The sequence below is a fragment of the Salmo salar genome, chromosome 09, assembly GCF_965601325.2.
Source record: "Salmo salar chromosome 09, fSalSal1, whole genome shotgun sequence".
In the NCBI taxonomy this organism is placed as follows: Eukaryota; Metazoa; Chordata; class Actinopteri; order Salmoniformes; family Salmonidae; genus Salmo; species Salmo salar.
In genome coordinates, this window is record NC_138299.1 from 117,964,991 (window position 1) to 117,991,583 (window position 26,593).

General features: G+C 41.6%; 1 protein-coding gene across 1 annotated transcript; it reads left to right on the top strand.

The window, feature by feature from the left end:
* The first annotated feature begins 365 nt into the window (after window positions 1-365).
* Window positions 366-14,924, top strand: LOC106612467 (high affinity cGMP-specific 3',5'-cyclic phosphodiesterase 9A-like). Its single transcript, XM_014213622.3, has 19 exons — window positions 366-435; window positions 887-1,089; window positions 6,063-6,133; window positions 6,497-6,574; window positions 6,778-6,821; window positions 7,030-7,084; window positions 7,212-7,282; window positions 7,402-7,489; window positions 7,646-7,730; window positions 7,861-7,935; window positions 8,205-8,291; window positions 8,433-8,537; window positions 8,688-8,770; window positions 9,077-9,233; window positions 10,047-10,160; window positions 12,281-12,385; window positions 12,667-12,795; window positions 13,063-13,158; window positions 14,256-14,924. The coding sequence occupies exons 2-19, from the start codon at window positions 1,021-1,023 to the stop codon at window positions 14,322-14,324; spliced, it is 1,581 nt and encodes a 526-aa protein (XP_014069097.1). The 5' UTR covers window positions 366-435; window positions 887-1,020; the 3' UTR covers window positions 14,325-14,924.
* The last annotated feature ends 11,669 nt before the right edge of the window (window positions 14,925-26,593 follow it).

The following is a 26,593-nucleotide window of genomic DNA, read 5'->3' on the forward strand; positions in this document are numbered from 1 at the left end:
GACATGTACTAATTGCCTAACTAATATCCACCAAGCCACTAACCCACTAGTCCTACAGACCACCTCCTATTGTATATTGACCTCCAGAAAATGTACTTACTGACAAAGCACACAAGTAATAATGTATGAAGAAATAAAGATACTTGAATCATCCCGTGCATACATGCATATATCTCATTGATAAGACATATGGCAATGGGTGTGTAGTGATCAGCAGGTTTCGCAGCTTCTATACTAAAGACATTATGGAGATAGGAGGAGGGCAGCCTATTTTTTTTCTCACCGTAGTAACAGTCCCCTGGCAACGGACCAGAGTGCCAATTATTGCTAAAGTCCCCCAGGTTCTCCCATCTCACTCTGTGTATTAGTAGCATCAGCAGCGCCGGGAAAGTTTCGAAGCTTCTCGCGTCAGGGGAAAACGCCATCGCTGACACAGTAAGTCATCGGGATGTGTTTAATTATTCTTTTACCATGACCTATTAGATTCCAAGATAGAGCTTTAGAGTACATTTGTGATTTCATTTTGTTAATGTGTATTGTTTTTACTATCCTGTTTTTCATATTTCTGTTACCATGAGTCAGAATAGTGAGAATATTTCAAATGTCTTGATGGCAGTAGATGGAAATGTATCCGCAATTATGAGATGATAGCAATAGATCGATTATATTTTATCAGTGAATTTAGTGTGCAGTTGAAAATAATAATGCAAAATGAAAAAATTTTGATGGTCCTTTAATTGTTTTCTGGATTATAAATGAATTGAGACAGTAAAATCAATAAATGTAGTTATTAATAATTTTCAAGTCTCAGTTCCAATGTAGTCTATTGCAGTATTTCAATAGTGTCTCCTGTGTTGCAGTCATAGCATCTCCCTGTATTTCCCAGGGATCTGACCCTGGCCATATAGGCTCCTCTGCAGGAGGACGGGGGCTCCAAACCTTCCTCCTGCTGGATTAGTGAGAGCGAGAGAGAGAGCTAGAGAGAGAACGGGAACGTGAGAGAAACATAGAGGATTCAGCATGGGGTCCAGCTCTTCTTCCTATGCCCCAAAAACCATATATCTGGATGTGGATGGAAAGGTTCAGAAGGTGGGTTCTCCTCTATCAGGTTTATATTATCTCTATTTTCCCCATTCCTTTTTCAGATTCCCCCCCCCTGATTTCTAACTGATACTAATCTCTCTAGATAAGGTAGGTCCACCTCTTTATGAAACCTCATAAAGTAATTGTCTCTCTTTTTTTCCATTCTTTTTATCTTCAAACATTTTCTCGAATTGTATCTATTATTCTCCGGATCAGCCGAGTTAACAGATTGCGCAATCAGCTATTTTCTCTACCGTAGCTAGTCAGCATACTTGAAATTAAGTAGTGAACACCAAGAATGAATCTCTTATTACCTATCCGTGAGTTCCATCCATTTTCATTAGCGCACATCCTGGTTGACCAGAAAATGAGATCCACAGACACAGTATCCATGTTCTTCTCTCTGTGTGAGAGAAGATGTAGTCTGAGCTAGTCAGTGGGAGCGCTGGGGTCTCTCCGTGGGGACTCCTGTATCAGAGTTAGACTCTTATCATAGACAGCATCCAAAGTACCTTGTGTGATTACATCTCTTCGATCATTGAGGTCCCTGGCTGCAATGATGGAGTCAACCAAAAGACAGACTGGATGGTGAAATGGTGTCTGTTTTTTTCTAGTAATGGTAGGCTACACTTAGAATACAGTATGGTTTGACTACTGTAAGAATCAGGTGACCAAATCAAAAGCTCACCAAAGTTATATCATCTCTACAGGTGGCTAATGATATTGACACAATGTGGGTTCATTATGGCTCCACGGTTTTTGTTGGTTACCACACACCTAATCTTGTGCACTAGTCATTCTGTGCCCCTTGTTGCCTGTATGCTCTATTTTATTTCTACATTTGTGGTGAAAAAGTTGTGAATTCTCCTCAAAACATGAGTCAGGTGTGAGGCCTCTGAAATAGCTGTGTATTCAATAAACCAAGAGGTGGTGTGACATTGTGTTTCACAGGTGTTTGTGGCATACTTTAAACGAGCACAGACAGAGCCACCTGTTGCTAGCATGTTCTATGCCTCCATTGTTTTCTACTCCCCCCTGAGTCTGAGGAAAACTAGAGATGGTCCTGTGTGGCTCAGTTGGTGAAAGCACCGTTGCTTTCAAGGTTTTCGGTTGAATTCGCGCAAGGATCACATACAGGAAAACATATGCACTCACTGTACTGTAAGGAAAACCAGAATTGTTTGGTGGACTAATTCATTAATCAAAGGGGGAAGAAACAGAACATGGTATTTGTGAGGGTAGAAACATCACTAGCCTACCCAGTATGTTCTTGTTACTGCAGCTCCCGGGCCATTGCACTGTAATCATGTAATACATATACTGTAACAATAACAATATAGGCTACTGTGTCTCATATTTGCTCTCATCATATGCTTCAACATCGTGGTGTGTCGCCACCGACTCAGAAGATTGGGTGATCTCGCTCTCTGAGGGTCGACGGGAGTAAATCACTAAGAACTTAAAATGCTATGTGCCCTCAAAGTCTTTAATCAGGTCAATGGTATTCCAGGACGCATTCTCAGAGCATGCGCAGAACAGCTGGAAGGCATATTCACGGTCATTTTCAACCTCTCCTTGTCCCAGTCTGTAATCCCCAAATGTTTAACCACCATCATTCCTGTTCCTAAGAACTCTAAGGCTTCATGCCACAATGACCACCGCCCTGTAGCACTTACATCTGTAATCATGAAGTGCTTTGAGAGGCTGGATATGGCACACATCAACTTTATCATCCCAGATACCCTAGACCAACTCCAATTTGCATCCCGCCCCAACAGATCCATAGACGACACAATCTCAATTGCACTCCACACTGCCCTCACTCACCTAAATACGTAGGAGGAATACCAACGTGAGAATGCTGTTCATTGACTAGAGCTCAGTGTTCAACACTATTGTTCCCTCCAAGCTCGTCACCAAGCTCAGGACCCTGGGACTGAACACCTCCCTCTGCAACTGGATCCTGGACTTCCTAACAGGCCGACCCCAGGTGGTGAGGGTAGGCAACATCACCTCCGCAACGCTGGCCCTCAACACGAGGGCCCCACAGAGGTGTGTGCTTACTCCCTTCTGTACTCCTTGTTCAACCACAACTGCGTGGCCACGCACGACTCCAACACCATCATCAAGTTTGCTGACGACATGGCGGTGGTAGGCCTGATCACCAGTGACGATAATACATCCTACAGGGAGGAGGTCAGTGACCTGGCAGCGTGGGGACGGAAACAACAACCTCTCCCTCAACGTCAGTAAGACCAAGGAGCTGATCGTGGACTACAGGAAATGGGTGGGGCAAGCACTCCCCCATCCACATCGACGGGGCTGCAGTGGAGCAGGTCAAGAGCTTCAAGTTCTTCGGTATCTACATCACTAAGAACTTAAAATGCTATGGGCCCTCAAAAAGTTCTACAGCTGTACCATTTGAGAGCATCTTGACTGGCTGCATCACTGCTTGGTATGGCAATAGTACCACCCTCGATCGCATGGCGCAACAGAGGATGGTAAGGACAGCCCAGTACATAATTGGGACCGAGCTCCCTGCCATCCAGGACCTCTATATCAAGCGGTGTGAAAGGAGGGCCTGAAAATCATTAAAGATTCCCACCACCCAAGCCATATAGACTATTCTCTAGTGCTGAGCGATTAATCGAAATGTCAGTAATTTTTCCATGTCGGCTCAATTATTTGAATTCCATTTCATTCATTTTTTTTCTGTGAGCTCAATGCACACATCGCACTGCAGTTTCTTTAGAGATTTTTCTGATCATATGCCCGAACGGTGTGATGTAGTAAGGAGTTGTAGTTTCCAACAGGCTAGTGTTCTACATAGTTTAGTGCAGAAAACGTGATAATGAACTACAATGACCATTATCCATTGCGGGGCTAAACTTCTCCAGTCTATGTTTATTTTACTCTTGCTATGTAGGAGACAGAAGAAGGCGAGATCAAGAAGTGGTACATAGAGAGCAGTTTCTTCAAGAGGTATCTCTACCTGAAAATACATGATCTAAGTGATTGATCGTTTAGTATTCAGCAGTCATAAAAGCGTGCTGTATTTACCTTGAAGCACTTCTAAAATATTGATTTTGTCAGACAGCATAGGCAGCAGCTCTTTAGAGGTGAGATGATTACTTGGAATGAAATAATAAAGTCATCAAATAAAACACATGGAATATACACAACAACTGAAATATTTTATTAAAGTAAAGTAATGTGAATAAATTATTGTTAATAGGTGATGAGCAGGAATGGGCAGTCACTACCATGGGACTTTTATTAATTGATTTAATCTGTGTTGTTACAGCATTCAACCCACATAATGCATAGTGCATTTAATGTTGAAAAACATTGTGTCACGTCCTGGCCAGTAAAAGGGGTTATTTGTCATTGTAGTTGGTCAGGGCGTGGCAGGGGGTGTTTTTTTTGTGTGGTTGGGTATTGTGGGTTTAGGTTCTAGTTTTCTTATTTCTATGTTTATCTAGCTTTTCTAGTTCTATGTGAGTTTTGTCAATGACCTCCAGTTAGAGGCAGCTGGTTGTTGTTGTCTCTAATTGGAGGCCATATTTAGTTGTGTTTGTTTTCACTGGGTTTTGTGGGAGGTTGTTTCTAGTATAGTCTATGCACCTTACTGGACTGTTTTCGTCGTTTGTTTTGTAATGATTAAGTGTTTTCTTTAATAAATAAGAGGATGAGCACTTTACCCGCTGCGTTTTGGTCCCCCTTCAACGACAAGTGTTACACATTGTGATACTTTTTTTTAAATAATCGATACAGAAACAACCTCTGAAAGCACTAAACACTTTTTGTTCTACCTTGTAATTTTTACATTGTTACTGATTGCTGCATTGTTGGGGGTTAGAGCTTGCAAGAAAGGTATTTTACTGTACTTGTGCATGTGACATTAAAACTTGAATCTTCTCTTATAGAATGTTGCATATTATACAATGGGTGGATTTAATCCTGGATGCTGATTGGTTAAAACCCCTTTCCAGCCAGTGTCTATTGCAATGTTGCATTTGGTAGCATTTCAAATACCTACTGCTTCTCTAATGGATGTGTCCTCCAATTTCTTTGGCTCATTAAATCTTGAATGCATTTCAGAATAAAAATGGTCAATTCCCTCTGCATATTTAACCCACTTAGCACAAGTGAATCTACTGGATTTTGTTACCTTTGTACACCGACTAGCCTATTTCCTCAAGTCTGCTTTGATTTTGGATTACATAGGGCCAGGCACTTAGTAAGCCCAGTATACTTGTGATGACACAAACCCCTGTTGTTACGGTCGCATAGAGTGGTTCAAGTAGAGACCTGAAAGTGACACATGTCCATTCAAGGGCTCGAGAGTTTGAGGGATTGTCTACTGCATCTGCTTGTGCAAAAGGTCTTCAAGTTGTTGGAGGCTAGCCAACATCGCAAGCTAAGATACACTTTCCTTGACAATGAATCTCAGACAGACACAATATGAAACTAATATGTGTGCCATCAGTATACCACAAATAGGAACAGACGTTGTTTGTGAAATGTATAATCTGTTTTGACATTTCTGTGTATATTGCTGTGGTTTACAGAGAATGATTCAAACTCTTTCACTGGGTTGATGACGCAAGTATTTGTTGCTAGTATGTTGATGGAGTGTCGTATTATCTACGAGTTTGGGTTGGTCCCTGACAAGGGTAGGCTACACTGTGTTGAGTTCACACACATTTTCAACTGCATGCCTTTGTGATTTAGTCCTCAATATATGAACTCATAACATACACTTGAAAAAGAGATGTGGATCATTATGTGACTTCATTGTTTAAATAAAGGATAAATACCTTTTAAAAAACAATTGTTTTCTTCCCCCACTCTTTCCACTGCAGCCTTTTTTTTTTTTACAACAGACTCAGGTCTCACAGAGAGCAGACTGTTTTCAGGTGGCTTGAGATGCGTAGGGAGACAGACGACTCTCACCATTCGTCTGCCTTTTTTTTCAGGTGGTTTTCAGTCGGCATTGTAGCCCATGTGACATCAAGGAGCTTCTTTGTTCCTCGTCCAACATCCCCAGGTCAGTGACATTTCAGCTGCAGCCGTCTCCTTCCCTCGTTTCTCTCACCATTCTCTCACAGTCACACATCAGTCGAAAGTATGCGACACACAACACATTTGTTTCAAGTTCACTACAAACTTATCGTCTCTCTATCCTGACTGAGCTTCATGAATGATAAGTAATCTACAAGTAAACACCAAACGACAAGCTTCGCGTGTGTTGTGTTTTAGAGCATGTTAACAAGAAATGTAGGTTGCATTCTGAATGGATCCCTATATAGTGCACTACTTTGGTGCCCTGGTCAAAAGTAGTGCAATTTGGGAATACGGTGCTTTCTGGAACGCATCCTTATTATTTATTATTGTTGTTCCCCCTCCATAGGAATACTGCCATCATGATGGTGGATCCTGAAGGGGCCCTGGTGTCCATAGACCCGACCATGCCTACCAACTCTCCCAAGTAACACGTCACCTTTACCCTAATCACCAAATCTCAATGATACAGTATTTGCTCTATTGAGCTCAGTCATAGAAAAGCATTGCTGACCGTTGTTAATCCAAGGAATGCATAGCCTATGTACTATGTGTAAAAATACTTTTCAAATGTTATGTAATCAACGACTTGATGAATGATGTTGGAATGTTACTGACATGTTTTTACAGCTCCTTGTACAAAGTCATTTCTTTGTCCACCGGTCAACTAGGAGGTGAAGTACCAACATGATATTTCAAATTCAGCAACACTTTTTAACCTTTGACCTTTTAGATCTTACTTCATTCTTACTCACATAACTCACATAAAGCTATCACAACAAAACTTAAAAACAATGTAAAAACAACGTTAAAACAACTCTGGGTACTAAACATGATTTTTGATCACTAGAGTGGTTTCTTTTTGTTTGTTTGCGCCCACAGAGAAAGAAGACATGTTTCAAAACGTGTTATCTCAGGTGGCAGAGCAGTTCAGCAGGTAATTGGCGTGTTTATGTTTCACTGCAGACAGAAGCATTCCGCTTTAGCCTTTTCCCTTCCGCAGAAATACCTCCATGACACCAGGTCCTTTTCAAACAAACCCCTTTCACGTATTTTTTTTGCAGGGCTTTCCGAATCAACGAGCTGAAAACTGAGGTGACCAACAGACTGGCCATGTTGGAGAAAAGAGTTGAGTGTATGTGCAAGGTTTTTTTGTTTGTTTGACTATCGGTGTGTTTCTCTCTTTGTGTGTGTGTTGCTTCACTGTTACTGAATTCACCACTTTATGTACTAACAGTCGTGTTGTCGTTACAGTGGAGGGACTGAAGGTGGTGGAGATTGAGAAGTGCAAAAATGACCTAAAGAAACTACGCGATGAGATGACATCCAGAGGAGGAGGGAGGTACGGTGACCTTTGACCTAAATGACACTCACCAAGCCATGCTTCAGATTTCTTAGGATATTCTATAGTACGAATTTTATATTGGTTTTAAAATGTTGTTCTGATTCAGAGGAGATTAATGATACAAATATGATGTATTTGCTCCCATCTCTTCAGAGTTGGGAACTGTCCCTGCAAATACAACTTCTCAGACGACGGGAAGAAACTTAATCCCAGACGTGACGTCCCAAGTTATCCAAAGGTACGGAATAGGGGGATTCTAGTAATATACAGTAGGCTATACGTTTTTTTTTCTCAAGCCTAAAGATATGAATCACTTTGACATCACTAATCCTAAAACTGATGCTGTGATTTCGCTCTCATTTCTACAGTACACCTTATCCCAGGAGACAATTGAAGCACTGAAGAAGCCAACATTCGATGTCTGGCATTGGGAACACAATGAGGTTAGTTCTCTTGAGATTCATCTATCATCTGATATCTATCATAATTCCATCCAGGCCTATATAATCACACTTTTGTAGTAAAACATTTTGAAGTATTTTCTCGAGTTGTGAACTTAAAGGAATGCTACACTCAAAAATGTTATTTTAATATTTTGTTCATTAGTCTAATTGTGCATGTCAGCAATCATGTTTTCAAGATAGAACACTTGTTGTGCTTTATGATGATGCGTGTAGTATTCTTTTAACTGTGTCTTTGATCGGTGGTTTAGATGCTGAGCTGCTTGGAGTACATGTACCATGACCTGGGACTGGTGAAGGAATTCAACATGAACCCCATCACTCTTAAACGTTGGCTGGTATAAGTAGAACCATATAAAAGCAATTATCTCAATGTGCAAGTGATATGCAATTGATATGGAACAACGGCTTCAAAGAAGGGAACCTAAAAGTATTGATGACTATTTGGATAGTTTGATTGACAGCTTTCTTTCTCACAGCTGGGCATTCAGGAGAACTATCGCAGCAACCCGTTCCACAACTTCCGCCACTGCTTCTGTGTCAGTCAGATGATGTATGGCATGATAAACCTGTGTAACCTGCCGGTAAGAATCGACTGTACTAATATAATATAATGCATGCCATTTACCAGACACACATGGTCTATAACTGGTCAGGTCAGGTGGTCAGGAAATCCTCCTGGCACCTTGTATTAGAGATTAGAAACATTAGCACGTTCTGTGTGTGTTCCTCAGGAGAAAATGACTCTGACGGACATGGGCATTCTCATGACAGCTGCAGTGTGCCATGACCTGGACCACCCCGGCTACAACAACACGTAAGCGCCCAAAGGTTCCTACTCTGCGCCTCAGTTCCCACTGCTCTACAGCCTTGACTAGATCTCTGAATAGATGTGGATGACAGACACAATACAGATGTTTTGGAACTCCTTAAATTCTGTTATTACATCGTGGAAATGCTCCAATCTATGCTTCCAGTTTTGATGTAAGGTCGGGAGTTCCGTCCTAAGCATGTGACATGGCCAGGGTGAAACTCTGGGTCCTGGAGATTATAGGCTTCCCTGGTCAGGTCATGTTGTCAAGGAGAACTGATTCATGTCACAGAGGTTTATTTTGCTTGTCAGGTATCAGATCAATGCCCGCACAGAGCTGGCCGTGCGTTACAACGATATATCTCCACTGGAGAACCATCACTGCGCCGTGGCCTTCCAGATCCTCTCGCTGCCCGAGTGCAACATATTTGCCAATGTCGAGTTGGAGGCCTACAAGCAGATCAGACAGGTAGGTGGTGACCTAGGCCAATGCACAGTGATTCTTTCTGCATACCTGTAAGGGGTGCGTAACTGGTGGCAGGGAAGTCAGACGCAGGAGAGCAGAACTCGGTAATAGCCAGAGCAGTTTAATTGCAAAAACCAACGGCATAAAGAATAACAAACATGGGTACAAAAACACGACGCGCACCAGTAAACATGTGCACAAGCACGTACAACAAACAATTCCACACAAAGACATGGGGGGAACAGAGGGTTAACTACACAATACTTAATGAGGGAAATGAGAACCAGGTGTGTAGGAAGACAAGACAAAACAAATGGAAAATGAAAAGTGGATCGACGATGGCTAGAAGACCGGTGACGCCGACCGCCGAACGCCGCCCGAACAAGGAGAGGAACCGTCTTCGGTGGAAGTCGTGACAATACCAAATGGCACCCTATTACCTACTTAGTGCACCACTATTGACAGAAGTAGTGCACTATGGGGCGGCAGGTAACCTAGTGGATAGAGCTTTGGACTAGTAACCGAAAGGTTGCAAGATCGAATCCCCGAGCTGACAAGGTAGAAATCTGTCGTTCTGCCCCTGAACAAGGCAGTGTTCCTACGACGTAATTGAAAATAAGAATTTGTCCTTAACTGACTTGCCTAGTTAAATAAAGGTAAAACAAATATATAATAATATAGGGAATAGGATGCCAATTAGCACACACCTTTGTCTTTTTGCATTTCCTTCTCTCTAACTAACCACAAGATGTTTTGAGTTGGCCTAAGGCAGGAGGGGGATTTCATAATTTGTGATGATTCCATCTCCCTTTACAGGCCATCATTACCCTGATCTTGGCCACAGACATGGCCCGGCATGGAGAAATATTAGACTCCTTCAAACATAAAGTGGACAGCTTTGACTTCACCAACGAGGAGCATGTCACATGCGTACGTATTGTACATCACATGACATCAACTGACTATGTATACTGTACATCAAGATGTGCCAAATAGGCATATCTTTGTTCTGGTATAGCCTCAGCAAACGACAGAAACTAGGAGGGGTGCTCTATAACAAAGACAGGGATGGAAAAATAGGGCATACCCAAGAAATCCTTTGTGGCCTGGAGATACACTATATATACAAAAGTATGTGGACACCCCTTCAAATTAGTGGATTCGACTATTTCAGCCACATCCGTTACTGACAGGTGTATAAAATTGAGCACACAGCCATGCAATCTCCATAGACAAACATGGGCAGTGGAATGGCCTTACTGAAGAGCTCAGTGACTTTCAACGTGGCATTGTCATAGGATACCACCTTTCCAACAAGTCAGTTCATAAAATTTCTGCCCTGATAGAGCTGCCCCAGTCAACTAAGTGCTGTTATTAAGCACTAAGTGCTGTTATTAAGCACTAACAGCACTAAGTGCTGCCCCAGTCAACTAAGTAAGTGCTGTTATTGTGAAGTGGAAACGTCTAGGAGAAACAACGGCTCGGCCGTGAAGTGGTAGGCCACACAAGCTCACAGAACAGGAAAGCTGAAGCACATACTGTGGCACGTAAATATCGTCTGTCCTCGGTTGCAACACTCACTACCAAGTTCCAAACTGCCTCTGGAAGCAATGTCAGCACAAGAACTGTTCGTCGGGAGCTTCATGAAATGGGTTTCCATGGCTGAGCAGCCGCACTAAGATCGCAATGCCAAGTGTCGGCTGGAGTGGTGTAAAGCTCTCCGCCATTGGACTCTGGAGTAGTGGAAACGTGTTCTCTGGAGTGATTAATCACGCTTCACCATCTGGCAGTCCGGTTTGGCGGATTCCACGAGAACACTACCTGCCCGAATGCATAGTGCCAACTGTAAAGTTTGGTGGAGATGAAATACTGGTCTGGGGCTGTTTTTCATGGTTCAGGCTAGGCCCCTCAGTTCCAGTGAAGGGAAATCTTAACGCTTCACATACAATGACATTGTAGACGATTCTGAGCTTCCAACATTGTGGCAACAGTTTAGGGAAGGCCCTTTCCTGTATCAGCATGAAAATGCCCCCATGCACAAAGCGAGGTCCATACAGAAATGATTTGTCGAGATTGGTGTGGAAGAACTTGACTGGCCTGCACAGAGCCCTGACCTAAACCCCATCAAACACCTTTGGGATGATTTGGAACACCAACTTGCGAGCCAGGCCTAATCGCCCAACATCAGTGCCCGACCTCACTAATGCTCTTACGGCTGAATGGAAGCAAGTCCCCACAGCAATGTTCCAACATCTATCAGAAAGCTTTCCAGAAGATTGGAGGCTGTTATAGCAGCTAAGGGGGGGGATCAACTCCATATCAATGCCCATGATTTTGGAAAGAGATGTTCGACGAGCAGATGTCTACATACTTTTGGTCGTGTAGTGTATTATGTGATTGTAACGTACTGTAACCTCACTCCACAGCTGTCTTGAAATGTTGCAGATGGAGATATCGAATCAGATATTTTTTTGATAGCTCGATCGGTTGGTATGTTGTCAAGGAGGGCAGTCACGTGTGTCTCCAAGCAGAGGATCACTGGTTTAAGCCTGATACAGGGACGGTGGAAGACAGGGCCAGGGACAGTGGAGGACGCTAAACTGTTAGCAGCACACGGATGTCCGTTTCATGATGTCAGTCCGGTCAATCCTATGGAATAAAGCCAGAGGGTTCTAAGATAACGTGCCTGTGTTAACCTTCAGTGCTCCAAAGCATTTTACCACAAGTACAGTGCCGTGAAAAAGTATTTGCCCCTTTTTAAAATGTTCTCTACTTTTGCATATTTATGATACTGAATGTTATCAGATCTTCAACCAAAACCTAATATTAGATAAAGGGAACCTTATTAGGTTTTGGTTGAAGATCTGATAACATTCAGAATAAAAGAATATGCAAAAATAGAGAAAATCAGAAAGTGGACAAATACTTTTTCACGGAACTGTAGACCTTTCCTGAAAAGTCACACTAGCTAGCCAATGCTAAAAACTATGGTTGTGTTGCCATAATGCATGGTGAAAATTACTCGTTATTCCTTGTCTGTATGTGTGCAGCTGAAGATGGTTTTGATCAAATGCTGTGACATCTCCAACGAGGTCCGGCCAACGGAGGTGGCCGAACCCTGGGTGGACTGTCTGCTGGAGGAGTATTTCATGCAGGTGACCTCAATCAAGTATAATCATGTCTAATAATAATAATGTCTAATAATGTGTAATAAGAAAGTCTAATAATAGTGAGTCTAATAATGTGTTGATTGGGATTTTGGAGTGAAAACAGGCTCAGCTGTCACTCTTGGAGTTGTGCATGCTTTCTTGAGAAGGGTAAAAATCATTGACATTTCGGCCATCTTGGCCTTCATCAGAACGAGTCTGTCGATAAGAATGATGTCATGAAAGAGTGGGGTGACATGTACAAACCCTCCTGTCTCGGGAATTGACAGAGTGACAGGGAGAAGACTGAAGGGCTGCCCGTGGCTCCGTTTATGGACAGAGACAAAGTCACCAAGCCCACTGCCCAGATCGGATTCATCAAGTTTGTCCTCATCCCAATGTTTGAGACAGTCCTGAAGGTAGGCGTGTGTGTTTTAACTACAAAGCAAATGTCACAATATAGACATAGTATGTAAGTACAGTATGTGCGTGACAGTGTTGGTGTTTGTGCACATGAGCGTGTGTGCATGTGTGCTGCCTGTGAGTGTTTGTGTGTGCTTCCGTTTGTACACGTCTCTTATATTTCATGACCTCTCGAAAACAATGCCAGTGGATAATTGCATATTGACTAGAAAAGGCTGCTGTCCTGAATACCTACCAACCATCCTCCCCTGTGTGTGTTGCAGCTCTTCCCCCAGATTGAGGAGATCATGGTGCAGCCTCTGAGAGACTCTAGAGACCACTATGAGGAGCTGAAGCAGATCGATGACGCCATGACAGAGGTATGAAAACAGGTCACACTTAATAATTACAATGTCCTTCAAGGTTGGGGTCAATTCCATTTCAACTCCAGTCAAATTCCAATTCTCGATTTTCCTTGTTGAAAAACATTGGACAGAATTGGAATTTCTTATTACTCAGCCAGGGTATTTGTATCTGGGGGGGGGGGGGGTGTCCAACCACTTTCTAACATAAAGGTGTGTCTTTTGTTCAATGAGGCACAGAAGAAAAAAACGGAAAATATGTCATTAGGAGGGAAGAAGAAGTAAGCTTTGCTGCTGCTGCGAGCACAGTGGTACTGTGTAAGTAACTGACTCTGATTGGCCTGTAGTGTTAGTCCTGAGTGCCCCCTCTCTCTTCTGCCTCTCTCCAGTCTACCAACAACAACACTGCTGCAAGCTAGTGAGCTAGCTATAGTAGGAGCACAAAGTTTTTTTCTACTACGACCGCACAATATTTTCATCACTCTGAATTTGCTTTCGAAAAAAGAACTGAATAAACAAAAAGAATCAGCTCAACTCTACTGCATTCAAAATTTTTGTTTTCACAAAAATAACAACAGACTCTTGAGTACTTGGAACCACTAGCAAGATTAGGCTCTTCCATTGAAGATGAGGTTTATAGTTAAAATATTCAGTTCTATAGTTTTCCCCTCCAATTTGCACCAATCAGTCCTGGCCCTTGGGAGGGAGGGCACTCACCTCAACACCAAAAACGAAGCGGGTCATTTACATAGACCTGCAGCCCAGTGGCAAAAGCAAAGTGGTGAAAACGTTGTGCTGTCTAAACGTCATCAATGTGTGTAGTGGGATTCTTCACAAACTCATTGATAACGTTTTGACGACCGAATAGTATCTTCCCCGTCTACGATTTTCCAGTTTTTCTCTCCCATTGCTGTGTGTGGTATTGCAAGTTCATAGTGTGCAAGATTTTCCACAGCGAAGAGCATTGTGATGGATGGAGCCAAATCACAATCAAGAATGCTTTGTCCTCTTAAAGCACATTGTGTGTGTGCGTGTGCGTGTGTGTGTGCCACTTAATCATAATCCTGTCTCTGGAGAATGCAGTCTGATATTCTGAGGTGCTTGTTTCATTTTAGGGCTCTGGCTCTCGTTTTATGATCCAAAAATTCAAAAAGGTCGTGGGTCGTCCTGATCTGCGTCTTTGAAGACAAGATGGAGGGTGAAAAGAGTTCTCTTCTACACACTGAGCCAACCTCAGACTACATGAAACCCCCTGATTGAACTCCACTGTTTTGTTATGGACATTACAGAAGGACAATGGCTCTGTTTCAATGTCCACACTAGCATACTACTTAGGAGGAATTCATGTATCAGGGACATTGGAATATAGCCAATGTGTGTTCTTGGTGTAGTCTGTATTTTTTATTCATTTTTACTGTAATTTCTGAAAGCTAATTGGTCATTGTAGGTATCAATTACTGTGTTCACACAGGCAGCCTATTTCTGATCTTTTTGCCCAATAATTGGCAAAAGATCTGATCTGATTGATCAAAAGACCAAAAATTTGGAAAATTGGTCTTTCTGTGTATACGCAGCCTATCATAATTTCTGAGTGACAATTGGTCATTGTAGGTATCAACATGCCATATTTTCTGCTTTCTGTTTTTAGTCACACTTGTTGGTGTTGCCTATTACAAATAGCAACTAAGTTGTATGCTAGAACACTCTATTTTCCTTTTCAGTCCTCCTATTCAAATACAAAACTGTTTCTGAAACCGTTTGAATAAATTGACTCTTGATTTAAACATGTCAAGTACACAGCATATTTTAACATAATTCTGAGGGTTAAACATTATTCCAACAAATTCAACAAATTATTCCCCAGTGTGTGCACTGAATTAATTTACATAAATTCATATTTTGAGGTTTGTGTAATAGCACATCCATTGTCATGCAATATATTCATTCTGAGATACATGTTGAAAGTTATTACAAAAGTATTTAATTACAGTCTAAAATGTTATTCTTACATTCTATTTATTTTTGCATAGCACATCCTACATAAACTGTGTAAAATACAGTACAGTTGTAAAACATATAACATCCTTTTCATATTACATTTGTCACCTAGTAATAAACTCCACCAGTATTTTGAAAAGGTACAGGTTATTAAGAAGAGATTAACATGCACAGTAGTGTCTGATTTCCATCTCAGAATGTAATTCTCATCGAAGGTTCATGAGTCATGCCATTGACTCTTCTCTGATTGGTGCAGGGATGAATGAACCAATGGGAGGTCAAGCTCGGGAGTCTTTGAAAACGTATGTACTTTACTTGATATCTGTATTCTATTGTTTATGCTTCGTGCACAATACGGATGGCCCACGCTTATGCTTGGATTTCCTACTCATTGTCATTTAGGAAAGCCATTTTAAGAGCGTAGTAGCCTAATGCTTTGACTGGGTATGTGTTGAAACAGGACCTCTTCGCCAGTTTTGTTGTACCACCCCAAGCTACCACATTTCTCTTTAGTGTCCCTCCACAAAGATAAGTGGGTGGTATTCAACAGGTACAGTAGATTTACTAGTGTCTGTTTTATAACCTTTGTTTATTGCAACCTGTTTCACATTTCTAAGAGTGATTATTGTCCATCTGTAAGACGATACTTACATATGATTACACTTTTTATGACCTACATGATTCTGATGATAAAGTACGAAGAAGAATCTGAAGAATCCAAAGAGATAGGATGTCAATACTGACTTTAATGTTTGCTGCAGGTCTGCTGCTAAATACTGATGACAAAACAGGGATGGAAAGAACTTTCCTCTGTTTGTTTTCTTTGCTAGTTGGCTTCATGTCTAAGACCTTTCCACCTCTTTTCTCAATCTGTTTGATGGGTTCTTGGGGCTGAACTTAGGTCCTGAGTATAGCCTAGTCCTTGTGTTTAGATGGAAGTATCTTTATTCCTCGTGTTGCATGAAAGTAATCACTAGGCCTTGCTATCGCACTCAACCCCCCCCCCCCCCCCTCCAAAATGTTATCTTTCTGATAAATTATGCTTTGCTTGTAAACTATTTGTTTTAGGTCTTTGTTTGATTCTCACTGCAGTATAATTGAGCTGTTTTCTTTCATTTCAATTACTCATAAACGCACCTCAGACATGTCCTACTCTGTTGATGATGCGGCAGCAAGAGACTGAGATAACTCCCGAGACAATTATAACCTTTTTACATCACTCAAGTTTGTTCAAAGAAAGGGCAACTCTCAGTTGACACAGAGACACGTCTGAAGTCTTTGAACGAAAGTAATTACCCTCCAGCCCCCTATCCCTCTCTCCTTCCCTCTCTCCCTCCCTCCTTTGCGCAGTTCTCACTTGCGTGCAAGACATCAAGACCCACACTATTTACATTAACCAGAAGGAATGCTTTAATTAGCCATGACATACTCTTATCACGAAGGAGATGCTGTTGCTTTGCCAAGCAGAGCTGAAGGGACATATTGATATCCTTTAATATACACTACCGTTCAAAAGTTTGGGGTCACTTAGAAATGTCCTTGTTTCTGAAAGAAAAGCACATTTTTTGTCCATTAAAATAACATCAAATTGATCAGAAATACAGTGTAGACATTGTTAATGTTATAAATGATTATTGTAGCTGGAAACAGCAGATTTTTTATGGAATATCTACATAGGCGTACAGAGGCCCATTATCAGCAACCATCACTCCTGTGTTCCATTGGCACGTTGTGTTAGCTAATCCAAGTTCATCATTTTAAAAGGCTAATTGATCATTAGAAAATTATTTTGCAATTATGTTAGCACAGCTGAAAACTGTTGTCCTGTTTAAAGAAGCAATAAAACTGGCCTTCTTTAGACTAGTTGAGTATCTGGAGTGTCAACATTTGTGGGTTCGATAACAAGATCAAAATGGCCAGGAACAAAGACCTTTCTTCTGAAACTCGTCAGTTCTGAGAAATGAAGGCTATTCCATTCGAGAAATTGCCAAGAAACTGAAGATCTCGTACCATGCCATGTACTACACCCTTCACAGAACAGCGCAACCTGGGTCTAACCAGAATAGAAAGAGGAGTGGGAGGCCCCGGTGCACAACTGAGCAAGAGGACAAGTACATTAGAGGGTCTAGTTTGAGAAACAGATGCCTCACAAGTCCTCAACGGGCAGCGTCATTAAATAGTACCCCCAAAACACCAGTCTCAACGTCAACAGTGAAGAGGTGACTCCGGGATGTGGTAATCTGACCCCACTAAAAGCTCTGTACAGGCCCTTATCATGGCTTATCAAGTAAATGTTGTTCTTTAAACTGAATTTGTCAGTGAAAGTGTGTTGGAGATAAGTTCGCTGGAATGTTAATCATAAGTGATTAAATCTGCACTCACCACAATGTTTGAAACTCTTAGAGGAGCGAAACACATTAAGCGAGACTGCCAGATTGTCACGTCCTGACCATAGAAAGCTGTTATTTTCTATGGTAGAGTAGGTCAGGGCGTGACAGTTTTTTTTCTATGTTTTCTATTTCTATGTTGTCAGGTTCTAGTTTTGTATTTCTATGTTGGGGTTTTGTTTGGGATGATCTCCAATTAGAGGCAGCTGGTCCTCGTTGTCTCTAATTGGAGATCATACTTAAGTAGGGTTTTTTTCCACCTGGGTTTGTGGGAGATTATCTTTGAGTCAGTGTATGTTTCACCTCTGCATCACGGTTTGTTGTTTTTGTCATTCAGTTTATTTATATGTATTGCATAGTTTCACAGTGTAAATAAAATGTGGAATGACACACACGCTGCACTTTGGTCTCCTTTTCCTTACGACAACCGTGACAGAATCTCCCACCAATCCAGGTGGAAAAAAACCCTACTTAAGTATGATCTCCAATTAGAGACAACGAGGACCAGCTGCCTCTAATTGGAGATCATCCCAAACAAAACCCCAACATAGAAATACAAAACTAGAACCTGACAACATAGAAATATAAAACATTGAAAAAAACTGTCACGCCCTGACCTACTCTACCATAGAAAATAACAGCTTTCTATGGTCAGGACGTGACACAGATAGTTATGTCTACGTGTTTTAGTTTTTTGGGTTACTTTGACTCACCCATCAAGGATAGGTTAAGATGGGCCACATTCAGATTTCAAAATTCAACAGAGGGCCACACATATTTTTCTTACCTATTTGTTCTTCAAAATCAATTTGCAGCCTGAAAAAAGGGCAATTATTTCATTATAGCTTGATTATGATTTCGGCATACTTTTTTTATCATGTTTAAGAAGTTCAAGTGTAGCCTGGAGTCCTTTTTTCATGTAAAGAAATATTTTGTGTATCTTGTGGAAAAGAGAACTATGTACGTTCCTTCCTCCATGTGCATTTAGAGACAAACATGATATGTAGAAGCTGGCAATGTGTAGCAGCTGGCAATATGACTAGCTTATAGGAACACAGAAAATTATTTGAAGTTGCAGAGCCATTTTGGACTGCCCAGTACATGCATCTCCCCTCACCATGCTCTCTCGATCCCCTCACCATGCTCTCTCGATCTCTCTCTCTGTCTCTCTCTCTCTCTCTTTCTTTCTCTCGCTCTCTGCACAGAGCGCCCCCTAGGCTCAGAGTCTCTTCCCTGGCTGTTTTTCTGTAAATGACTAGGGTCAAAGGTCAGTGTGTGGGCTAGATGACAGTGATGTTGCTTTAACCCCCTCCATCAGCAGGCCTTTTTCGAGGGGAATTTCTGCTGCAACTGCAGGCTCTATCATGACCCATGAACCTATAGCCTTCATACCAGCATTCTTCACAGAGCAGCAACATAGCAACCTTACATGCCTTGTACATACCAACTACTTTCTCGAAGAACGGTCAGTGAAGATCGCATTTAAGATTCTCCGCATTTAAGCTAAAAAAGTGGTTGTTTGTCTTTTTCAGACCAGGCATAACGGCTATACGGTATTGTGAGTCACTCTCGTTCTTTTCATTGCTGACCATGCAGACAGAGAGGACGACTCAGTGCTGACCAGTCCAGACACAGACCGTTTCAAGTGCTCAGATGAGAGACAAAGGCATGTTTTTTTTATGAGAACTGCTGTTAAACTCAAGGATGTTCCGTTCTTGACTCCCACATGCACGAGAATGTCAGATTTCAACAGATCTCTGGGTAGGGGCTAGAGAGGAGAAGACAAGACAAATACAGATAAAGGTCGTACGCCCCTCTTTTCTCATGCCATTCTCTGGACTATTTATGGTAGTATCGCAACTCATTGAACTGTTACACTTTCTACATGTTTGACAAGACTGGAAGACCTCACACATTGGAGGCAGAGTACTTCACGAGGACACCTGTGTCAGCTCCAGGTCGTTAACTTTACAGGATGTCAGGACGCAGCATAAGATTCCTCAAAACAGAGAGCGCATAATGTTTTTTTAAGCCAGGTCCATTCTCCTATTCTCATTCAACATTTAATTTTTCACAACTTCTTATGACATATGAGAGCAGTTTATTCATGTGAGTTATCCCTTGACTATATAATCTCTGTTTTTCATCAATAAGGCAATCTTTCAAAGGAAACATTTTTTTACGAAAATATTTGTTTCCTAAAGAGCTTTGGTGGCTATGGAGGCTAACCCATCTTAAAGTATACATGTCCAGCATTTACCAGTGCTCTATCCACAAAATGTGATAGCATAACATCCCACATCCAGGTCAAACACCCTGATTTTCGGCAATAGATGTTTTCAGAGAATGGTCTTATCTTGGACGGGCTTCTGTTTTTCTGTTCCTCTTATCAAACGTCTTTCTTCAGTTAGTAGGAGAAGAGCTGGAACTAAATGTTAGTTACAGTAATACTGTAATTGAATGTTCCTCTTCCCTAACCTCTATTTTTAGACTGTGAAGGGTCTTACTTAACTTCACTTTAAAACGTTGCAGGAACGTTCATACTGTACTCATTCATTTTAGGAAGAGATATTGGAACCAGTTGATTGATTTGAAACAGACACCTAGGGCATTGTTAAAACAACATGGAAAAGGTTTATTTTTCGAGAGCTGACATATATGTCACGTAGTGGATGGTTCTGAAATACCCCATCATATCTTAATTTGCACTACCACTGAAAAACGTGAGGGAAATTGCCAGTTCACATCACACAACAGTTTATTAGTGGTGTACTCTATGTATTGTAGATGACCATGAAGAGTTACTCCCTTGCAGTTGTCAAATAGCATCTTTATTTTTATCTTTATTTCTCCACATATTATGTGCAGCCTGCTATTAAACTCAATTAGGCCTACAACTAACAATTCCAAGACTTACAGTATCTACATTCAAAAGCAAACGTCAGCGCTTTTTTTTTTTTTTTTTTACAACAGTCTAAAAACAGACATTTTACAACGTTTGCTGTTGCAGACTGTTAAATTAGTGGTTATTTAATCCAAATTAGACTAAAAGATTCAGCTTAATCTTGCTCAGAGCAAAAATCTGGTTGTTAAAAGACAATGACCAAACGGAATTGTTTACGCCGCAATAATCTCGTGCAGGCATCTTGATTGTGTGTTGGCAAAACATCAGCAGCGGCACAGCGATCGCTGGCCTACACGGCAATTACACTGTGCTCTTATCTGAATGAATAGCAGGCCTGTTGTCAGCCCGGGCCTGACGGCAGGCAACCATGCACTCTCTCTGGGCTCTCTCTCAGGTCATGAATGCACACTTATTGCAAACCCCTCGCCTTGCACTCTGTCATTCCTGTCACCAGCCACTCATGACCTCTCTCATACTTATGTGGACTTTCACTCGCCAAAGCAATTTGGGGATTTACAGTGCGGTGGAGAAGACTATAGGATAACAGTTGGAGAAGTTTATTATCCTTTTATTCATTGCATATCTTTTTATATAACTATTGTCTCTGACGAAATTCGGAAAAACCATCAGAAAAACTAAACATATACAACTATCTTCAGTAAGAAGGAACGGCTGAGCAAAGAAAAGTGTGTCAAAAGGTTCCCTCAGAATGACCCCAACACAACCATAACATCTTCCAGATCAACCTCTCCCAGTACGTAATTGTTCTTTTGACCTTTTGAGTCTTAATGCCATTTGTGGTAACCGTTCCATAAGTTTGATTAAACACAGCTTATCCTAACATCCACAGCAGATGGGCCGGGATCATGTGCTTCAGTACCACAGCACCCTAATTTAATCAACAGCACCTGATAGTTTGCAGGAGATTCTTGGCAGACCAGTCCTTCATACAGCTCTGCACTGCTGTATTGCAGATATTTTCCTCTGGTTAGAAAATTACCGGGTTCCGTGCAGCCAACCTCACGTGCAACCCTCTTGTTGGCTGTTCGTTCAACCCTAACGGTGAGCTCTTATTTATAACTTTGGGTGTCAGTAAATATAATAATTCTGAGGATTGACGGATCAAGGCCCATCTGATCTGTACACCCAAGGATATGACAGGCTCTCCCCTGTTCTGTAATTAGGAAGTTGTAGATGGGAGAAACTAAAGACAAAGTCTTCTTGCGTACGGCAGCAGTCTAAAGATAAGAGGAGTCCTAGCAGGTATTACATTATAACAGCTTTGACCTGACATAATGGGGAAAGATAAATTATACCTTCATCGGCTGTGTTTAAAGTGGGATAGTCTTTCATCATGCACTGGGATCTGGCAGGAAAGGTCTTCCCTGGGGTTTAATTCTCCCCCAATGAGTCCAAACATGTTTGTTTATTTTTATAATTCAAAATACTTTTTTGTCTCTCTTCTCTCCCTTCGACTCCTTGAATTTCCATGGAATTGTGCTTAGAGCTGAGTGCGTATCCCTTGGAACGAGAGGAGCTAGATCCTCTCTCGCTCTTTCCTCTTCTTCATTCTGTCTTTACTTTGAGCTGTTCCCCCTGGACGTGCTGCCGCTGGAAGGATCCCATCTGGACGCCACTTGTCTGGACTATTGGGTAAACAACAGACAGGCAGGGGAGGAAAAATGTGGCAGTTGAGCATCCCAAGAGTTGAACAATTGGATTTCTCTGTGAACAATCTCTAGACAATGGAATTTCCATGCATTTCCATAGTCAACGTTTGGCAAAGTTAACGGCGCAGGGCAGACATCAAGGCTATTATGGTTTCACTTTCTGATGACCTTATTACCTTCATAACAGCTAATGAATGGCCTTGTCTGTGTCATTATCTTCTGTCATCACTGTGCCATGTAGAGGCAGATAATAAGTTAAAGTCTATTCCTCTTCTTGTAGTTTCATTTCCAAGGGGACTTTTAGAGTTTAATGCTAACGTTATGTTGAAGGAGCACTGTGTTCTTGCTAAATAAAGTAAACTAAGGACTTTTACAACATTGCCATTTAGCTTTCATTTACCATTCTACCAATCGCCTTCATTGCCCTGAACACATCTTAATGAGGTCAGGAAAGGTAATTTCATCATCAGATCTGAGATGACCATGTAGACATTGGTTTTCTCCTTGATATACAAGTCAAACTGTATTCTAATTATCACAGTTTGCTGCAGACTACACGCACTTCTCCACTCTTTTCCATATATTTCTAATGCTTCTTTTGCCTTGTTGCTGTTCCCTTCTCCACCATGCGAGCATGTGCTCCTGGAGGTGAGCTAGCTAAGAGTACAGCTCTACCATCAGAGCCACATGTGTAAGAGGATATCCCCCCACAGCCCGCAGTGCCACGGCAGATTCCAAGTAGCCCGAGCCAGGGACCTGGGAGACTGGAAAACAACTTAATCTGAGCCCCTACAGTCCTTATATAAATTAGACAGTCAGTCAGCCTCAGCCCCCCACTCCTCTCACATCTGTCTGGGATAGATATCAAGCTAGAGTACATAGCTCTCTCACCCACCACAGGCTGGAGCGGAAGACGGCTGACTGACTCATGGGGCCAGAGGTAAACAGTTCCTGGCCAATTTATTGTTTTGGGAGACATTTTGGAAAATAACATAAAAGTTAAAGGGTTCATGCTGTAGGAAGGTTGCATCATGTGTTACGTGGTCATGTTCTCCCAATGTTTTCTAGAGAGTGGGAGAATGTTGGCTATATATTATAACTACAACTGCAAAAATGTATATGCACACTTTTTATTTCAAGACTATCATTAGCTTTTAACAGAGGAATAGGTTAAAGGGGGCTTGGTGAACAATCTGGGCCCCATGTGACGTTTTCAATCCTAATGTAAATACTTGCTCAATGACTCTTGTCATGTCAGCCTGCTCCACATATGCTGTACTCCTCTGCAAAAATGCCAATACTTAAAAAGAGGTTGAAATATACTGGCACAACCCAAGGGGGGGAAGACCACGTCAGTGACTCAACCCACTCAAGTGACGCACCCCTCCTAGGAACGGCATGGAAGAACACCAGTAAGCCAGTGACTCAGCCCCTCTAATAGGGTTAGAGGCAGAGAATCCCAGTGGAGAGAGGGGAACCGGCCAGGCAGAGACAGCAAGGGCGGTTCGTTGCTCCAGAGCCTTTCCGTTCACCTTCACACTCCTGGGCCAGACTACACTCAATCATAGGACCTACTGAAGAGATGAGTCTTCAGTAAAGACTTAAAGGTTGAGACCGAGTCTGCGTCTCTCACATGGGTAGGCAGACCATTCCATAAAAATTTTGCTCAATAGGAGAAAGCGCTGCCTCCAGCTGTTTGCTTAGAAATTCAAGGGACAATTACGAGGCCTGCGTCTTGTGACCGTAGCGTACGGGTAGGTATGTACGGCAGGACCAAATCGGAAAGATAGGTAGGAGCAAGCCCATGTAATGCTTTGTAGGTTAGCAGTAAAACCTTGAAATCAGCCCTTGCCTTAACAGGAAGCCAGTGTAGGGAGGCTAGCACTGGAGTAATATGATCACATTTTTTGGTTCTAGTCAGGATTCTAGCAGCCGTATTTAGCACTAATTGAAGTTTATTTAGTGCTTTATCCGGGTAGCCGGAAAGTAGAGCATTGCAGGAGTCCAACCCAAAAGTAACAAAAGCATGGATTAATTTTTCTGCATCATTTTTGTGCAGAAAGTTTCAGATTTTTGCAATGTTACGTAGATGGAAAAAAGCTGTCCTTGAAACAGTCTTGATATGTTCTTCAAAATAGAGATCAGGGTCCAGAGTAACGCCGAGGTCCTTCACAGTTTTATTTGAGACGACTGTACAACCATCAATATTAATTGTCAGATTCAATAGAAGATCTCTTTTCAAATAAAAATCTAAACCTTGAGTCATGTTAACGTGGCACCTTGATAAAGAGCTTAGTGTCTACAAGCCCTCATTACATAAAGATGAAATCCTTAAGTGACTCGTGTGTGTGTGTGTGTGTGTGTGTGTGTGTGTGTGTGTGTGTGTGTGTGTGTGTGTGTGTGTGTGTGTGTGTGTGTGTGTGTGTGTGTGTGTGTGTGTGTGTGTGTGTGTGTGTGTGTGTCGGTGTGTGTGCGTGCATTCCATTCGGTAAGTATTCAGACCCCTTGACTCTTTCCACATTTTGTTGCGTTACAGCCTTATTTTAAAATGTTTAACATCATTTTTTCCCTCGTCAATCTACACACAATACCCCATAATGACAAAGCAAAAACAGGTTTTTATTTTTTGGGGAATCACATTTATTAAAAATAGGTATTTCTGTTTTTTTTTCTGAAAAACCTGTTTTCGCTTTGTCATTATTGGGTATTGTGTGTAGATTGATGAGGAAAAAAAACGATTTAATCAATTTTAGAAGGCTGTAACGTAACAAAATGTGGAAAAAGCCAAGGCGTCTAAATACCTTCGAATGCACTGTATACGTGTATGTCAGGGTGTGTACGCTTGCGTGCATGGAGTATGTTCATGCATGTGTGTGTATGTAGGGCAGAGAATGTAGGGTACAAACACTCCCCCTGAGGCAGTAAAGGTAGAGCCAATAATAGTACACAAACAGTCTTGGCGCTAGTTACTGCTTGTTCTGCCCACTGTCATGCGCTTATAATCTTGAACTCCCAGATACTACACAACACCTGTAGACCTCTGCCCTGTTTAGACTGAGAGATACAATATGCATGTACATTTAGAGTAGAGTAGAGAGAAGAGTAGAGCAGAGCAGAGCAGAGTAGAGTAGAGTAGAGAGTTGGGTGTGATAATTCCTTCTCTGAACTGGTGTGGTTGAAGTGTGATGTCTAGGATTGGAAACCTCTGTAGCTGTGTTGTGACAATAACAAAATGCAAAACATTGATGAGTTCTCAGGCCAGGTAGACAACCATAGTGTCAATTTTACAGGTCCTGCCTCAGGAATGCATACACCTTTCCTCCATCTATGTCTCTTGGCCAACCAATTCTACACAAGCCTCGACCTCGACAATGTCAGAAGCAATGGAGGAATGAGACATCTGCTTACGTGAAACTGTGCAATGTGCCACAAGAGACACAGCTTGGGGGATTTGCTTCCATTTGTCGGATTAATTATAAACGAACTGTAGCTCTTAGTTGTAAGAACAACACGCAGATTAAACATGATGATAACAGCTTTATTTCAATGTCATTGCCTATTACGTAGGATGCTGAGATCAACTGAGACATAATAGCTAGTGATTTTGCAACCCAATATTTGAAAAGCTGTTGTTTTGGTTCTCCCCAGTTATGCAGAGGAGGGAGGTTGAATGACCCGAGTGTATTCCCGTCACAGTGGGTCTATGACGCCCACTCTTTGTCTGACCACAGACTAATAATTCAACACTTTTATGGGTCTGTATGTGTTTTTATTGGTGAAAGAGATCCTTTGACGTAGAGAGGAAATTATACAAAAGGCAAGGTGAATGTTCATTTATAGACAGACAGGCCTTTGTGCTCTTTTGATAGCCGGATCACTAAATGCTTAGTTAATTATGAACACCTTTTGTACACGGTCGTGACTAACCTGTGTACTGTGCACTGGCAAGTCAAACAGTCCTACACGAGCTGTGCTCTTTGGACTGAAATGTTTGGATATACAATACGGAAATTATTAAGTAAATGGGAACAAGCAAACAAACAAAGTATGATGCTGAAAATACAGTATAAAGTTGTATCTCACAAGCTTCTTTCAGGGAAAGTGAGGGGTTATAATTCTGGCATGACCTTTGTTAACTCTTTGATTTAAACAGTTGTTGGCCTATAGATTTGTATCATTGATTCATAATGGGCTATATTGGTATTATCAACACTTTATCAAAACTTTTGTCTGATGTGACTTGGAATGAGTGTCATTTTGCTGTATCTGCAGAGTCACAGGTGTTACACTCTTAAGCAAGTAAGAACATTAAAGCTGCAATATGTAACTTTTTGGAGACCTGGCCAAATGCACATAAACATATAAAATATAGATCTGTATTATCACTAAAAGCAAGTCTAATGTGTTCTAAGTGCGCTATTTCTATGCTTCCTGTTCTTAAGTTTTGTTTTTGCATCTTTTACTTTCAGTTTTATACACCAGCTTCAAACAGC